The sequence below is a fragment of the Procambarus clarkii genome, chromosome 28 (genome assembly GCF_040958095.1).
Source record: "Procambarus clarkii isolate CNS0578487 chromosome 28, FALCON_Pclarkii_2.0, whole genome shotgun sequence".
Lineage (NCBI taxonomy): Eukaryota > Metazoa > Arthropoda > Malacostraca > Decapoda > Cambaridae > Procambarus > Procambarus clarkii.
Genome location: NC_091177.1, coordinates 15,949,515 through 15,954,506, shown reverse-complemented (window position 1 = coordinate 15,954,506; position 4,992 = coordinate 15,949,515). Strand labels below are relative to the sequence as shown.

Sequence of the window (4,992 nt, the reverse complement as noted above, 5' to 3'; positions counted from 1 at the left end):
ATGTATGCTCCTAGTGTGGTTATGTATGCTCCTAGTGTGGTTATGTATGCTCCTAGCGTGGTTATGTATGCTCCTAGCGTGGTTATGTATGCTCCTAGCGTGGTTATGTATGCTCCTAGTGTGGTTATGTATGCTCCTAGCGTGGTTATGTATGCTCCTAGTGTGGTTATGTATGCTCGTAGCGTGTTGAATAGAGTTCTGGCGTGATACAGGCACTGAGCATGGTCCTATGGGATCGTGTCGAGAACATTAAGATTTTTGCCTGATAGAAGATACTCCCAAACTTGTGATCAGGGGTGGGGCTGGGGTCAGAGGTGGGAATGGGGTCAGGAGTGACATTGGGGGTCAAGGGTGAGCCTGGGGTCTGGGGTGTAGCTGGGGGTCAGGGGTGGGACTGAGGTGAGGGGTGACACTGAGGTCAGAGGTGCAGCTGGAGGCAGGGGTGAAACTGTGGCCAGAAGTAGGGCTGGGGTCAGAAGTGGGGCTGGGGTCAGGTGTGAACATGGGGGTCAGGGGGTGATGCTAGGTTCGGTGTTTGATATGGTCAGAGCCGCGTTGAGGCCGTGTTGTTATTGTGGTCAGAGTGGTGATATGGTCAGGGTGGTGTGGTGGTCAGGTGATGTGACCCGGGACGTGATGTGACCAAGCCGGCGATATTGCTAGGATGGTGATGTGGCCAGGCCGGTAATGTGGCCAGGCCGGTGATGTGGCCAGGCCGGTGATGTGGCCAGGCCGGTAATGTGGCCAGGCCGGTAATGTGGCCAGGCCGGTGATGTGGCCAGGCCGGTAATGTGGCCAGGCCGGTGATGTGGCCAGGCCGGTAATGTGGCCAGGCCGGTAAAGTGGCCAGGCCGGTGATGTGGCCAGGCCGGTAATGTGGCCAGGCCGGTAATGTGGCCAGGCCGGTAATGTGGCCAGGCCGGTAATGTGGCCAGGCCGGTAATGTGGCCAGGCCGGTAATGTGGCCAGGCCGGTAATGTGGCCAGGCCGGTGATGTGGCCAGGCCGGTGATGTGGCCAGGCCGGTAATGTGGCCAGGCCGGTAAAGTGGCCAGGCTGGTGATGTGGCCAGGTCGGTGATGTGGCCAGGTCGGTGATGTGGCCAGGTCGGTGATGTGGCCAGGCCGGTAATGTGGCCAGGCCGGTAATGTGGCCAGGCCGGTGATGTGGACATGGTGCGTCACGGACTCCAAGGGATAGCGACCAGTGACAAGAGGCACAAGTAAGAAGTCGGTCGGAAACGAGCGAAACTTCTCCTTAACTCAATCTAGACATCATCAATCAATCTCAATTCAGTGGTAAATAGAAATCCAAACAATTCTTATACTCCAAGGATAACATTAACCAACAACAACGACAAATACCACGACCATCAACAACAAAAACAAAACAAAAAATACCAATACCAAATACAATATCAACCGCAAAACAAAAAATAATGAAGAAAAAAATAATGATATATATAAATACAGTAGACTACCATTGAGGGTTCAGAGGACGACAGCTATAAATTAATACTTATTTCCAAAGCGTACATCCAACAGAGGCGCGTGTGTGTGTATGCAGATAATTCTTCCCCAGCGATGGAGTAAGAATATTCAGTAAAAGCGAAAGGGAACATGTTTGGCGAGGAGCGAACGGGTGAGTGTGCCTGAGGCCATGTATTATGTAGAGTACAAGGCACGAGAGGAGGGGCGTGGGAGGGAGGTGGGGCCCAGGCAGGTGCAGTAACTGTGAGGGAGTGAGGCGGCCAGGCACTGACTCGATGACGTGACCAAGATGCTCACCAGAGGTGTATGTGGGGTGAGGCGAGGGTAGGGGTGATGGAGGGTGTTGGGAGGGTAGGGGTGGTGGAGGGTGCAGGGAGGGTAGGGGTGGTGGAGGGTGCAGGGAGGGTAGGGGTGGTGGAGGGTGCAGGGAGGGTAGGGGTGATGGAGGGTGTTGGGAGGGTAGGGGTGGTGGAGGGTGCAGGGAGGGTAGGGGTGGTGGAGGGTGCAGGGAGGGTAGGGGTGATGGAGGGTGCAGGGAGGGTAGGGGTGATGGAGGGTGCAGGGAGGGTAGGGGTGGTGAAGGGTGCAGGGAGGGTAGGGGGCAGGGAGGGTAGGGGTGGTGGAGGGTGTTGGGAAGGTAGGGGGTGGTGGAGGGTGCAGGGAGGGTAGGGGTGATGGAGGGTGCAGGGAGGGTAGGGGTGATGGAGGGTGCAGGGAGGGTAGGGGTGGTGGAGGGTGCAGGGAGGGTAGGGGTGATGGAGGGTGCAGGGTGGGTAGGGGTGATGGAGGGTGCAGGGAGGGTAGGGGTGATGGAGGGTGCAGGGAGGGTAGGGGTGGTGGAGGGTGCAGGGAGGGTAGGGGTGATGGAGGGTGCAGGGAGGGTAGGGGTGGTGGAGGGTGCAGGGAGGGTAGGGGTGGTGGAGGGTGCAGGGAGGGTAGGGGTGATGGAGGGTGCAGGGAGGGTAGGGGTGGTGGAGGGTGCAGGGAGGGTAGGGGTGGTGGAGGGTGCAGGGAGGGTAGGGGTGATGGAGGGTGCAGGGAGTGTAGGGGTGGTGGAGGGTGCAGGGAGGGTAGGGGTGATGGAGGGTGCAGGGAGGGTAGGGGTGGTGGAGGGTGCAGGGAGGGTAGGGGTGGTGGAGGGTGCAGGGAGGGTAGGGGTGATGGAGGGTGCAGGGAGGGTAGGGGTGAGGGTGCAGGGAGGGTAGGGGTGGTGGAGGGTGCAGGGAGGGTAGGGGTGATGGTGGGTGTAGGGAGGGTAGGGGTGGTGGAGGGTGTTGGGAAGGTAGGGGGTGGTGGAGGGTGCAGGGAGGGTAGGGGTGGTGGAGGGTGAAGGGAAGGTAGGGGGTGGTGGAGGGTGCAGGGAGGGTAGGGGTGGTGGAGGGTGCAGGGAGGGTAGGGGTGATGGAGGGTGCAGGGAGGGTAGGGGTGGTGGAGGGTGCAGGGAGGGTAGGGGTGGTGGAGGGTGCAGGGAGGGTAGGGGTGATGGAGGGTGCAGGGAGGGTAGGGATGGCGGAGGGTGCAGGGAGGGTAGGGGTGGTGGAGGGTGCAGGGAGGGTAGGGGTGATGGAGGGTGCAGGGAGGGTAGGGGTGGTGGAGGGTGCAGGGAGGGTAGGGGTGATGGAGGGTGCAGGGAGGGTAGGGGTGGTGGAGGGTGCAGGGAGGGTAGGGGTGATGGAGGGTGCAGGGAGGGTAGGGGTGGTGGAGGGTGCAGGGAGGGTAGGGGTGGTGGAGGGTGTTGGGAAGGTAGGGGGTGGTGGAGGGTGCAGGGAGGGTAGGGGTGGTGGAGGGTGAAGGGAAGGTAGGGGGTGGTGGAGGGTGCAGGGAGGGTAGGGGTGGTGGAGGGTGCAGGGAGGGTAGGGGTGATGGAGGGTGCAGGGAGGGTAGGGGTGGTGGAGGGTGCAGGGAGGGTAGGGGTGGTGAAGGGTGCAGGGAGGGTACGGGTGGTGGAGGGTGCAGGGAGGGTAGGGGTGGTGGAGGGTGCAGGGAGGGTAGGGGTGGTGGAGGGTGCAGGGAGGGTAGGGGTGGTGGAGGGTGGGGGTGGTGGAGGGTGCAGGGAGGGTACGGGTGGTGGAGGGTGCTGGGAGGGGTAGGGGTGGAGGAGGGTGCAGATAGGGTATTGATAGATAGGATCAAATTTCTAGTTTTATGGAAAACAATGAGTTGCACAGCCCAGGGCAACATGGATTTAGATTGGGAAGATCCTGTTTGTCACAGTTACTCAACCATTATAACAAAATCACAGAAGCTCTAGAAGAAAAGCAAAATGCAGATGTTGTATACACAGACTTCGCAAAGGCGTTCAACAAATGTGACCATGGGGTGATAGCACACAAAATGAAGTCAATGGGAATAACTGGAAAAGTAGGACGCTGGATTCTCAATTTCCTGTCGAACAGAACACAAAGAGTAACAGTCAATCAAATAGAATCGAGTCCAAGCGCAGTTAAAACTCTGTACCACAAGGTACAGTTCTTGCATCACTGCTGTTCCTTATTCTCATATCAGATATAGACAAAAATACACGTCACCGCTTCGTGTCATCCTTCGCAGATGACACAAAAATCAGCATGAAAATTATCTCTGCTGAAGACATGAAAAATTTGATGTCTACAAAGTTTTCGATTGGGCAGCAGAAAATAACATGATGTTTAACAGTGATAAATTTCAGGTACTCAGGTACTGCAAAAATGAGGATCTGAAACATAACACAGGGTACAAAACACAATCGAATCTTCCCATAGTAGAAAAACAGCATGTCAAGAATTTGGGAATAATGATGTCCGACGATCTAACGTTTAGGGAGCATAACCAAGCAAACATTGCGTCAGCCAGAAAAATGATCGGATGGATTACGAGAACTTTCAAATCCAGGGATTCCATCACAATGGTTGTACTCTTCAAGTCACTTGTGTTATCCCGTCTTGAGTACTGCTCAGTACTCACTTCCCCCTTCAGAGCAGGAGAGATTGCTAAAATGGAGGGAATACAGATAACATATACGGCACGCATAGACGAGATAAAACACCTAAATTATTGGGATCGTCGCAAAGCTCTCCAAATGTACTCTCTAGAAAGGAGACGAGAGAGATACCAAATAATATACACATGGAAAATACTGGAGGGCAAGGTCCCAAATCTACACAGTAAAATAACAACATACTGGAGTGAACGATATGGAAGAAAATGCAGAATAGAACCAGTGAAGAGCAGAGGTGCCATAGGCACATTCAGAGAAAACTGTATAAACATCAGAGGTCCGTGGTTGTTCAACGTCCTCCCAGCAACTATAAGAAATATTGACGTACCGTGGACATCTTCAAGAGAAAACTGAACTGTTTTCTAAGAGATGTTCCGGATCAGCCGGGCTGTGGTGGGTATGTGGGCCTGCGGGCCGCTCCAAGCAACAGCCTGGTGGACCAAACTCTCACAAGTCATGCCTGGCCTCGGGCCTGGCTTGGGGAGTAGAAGAACTCCCAGAACCACATCAACCAGGTATCAAGCAG

The 4,992-nt window shown here is 55.7% G+C and overlaps 1 protein-coding gene across 1 annotated transcript; it reads right to left on the bottom strand.

The window, feature by feature from the left end:
• Positions 1–612: 612 nt before the first annotated feature.
• LOC138369428 (mucin-3B-like) lies at positions 613–1,173 on the bottom strand. Its single transcript, XM_069332668.1, has one exon. It carries the CDS (start codon positions 1,171–1,173, stop codon positions 613–615), a length of 561 nt encoding a protein of 186 aa, XP_069188769.1.
• Positions 1,174–4,992: the final 3,819 nt, after the last annotated feature.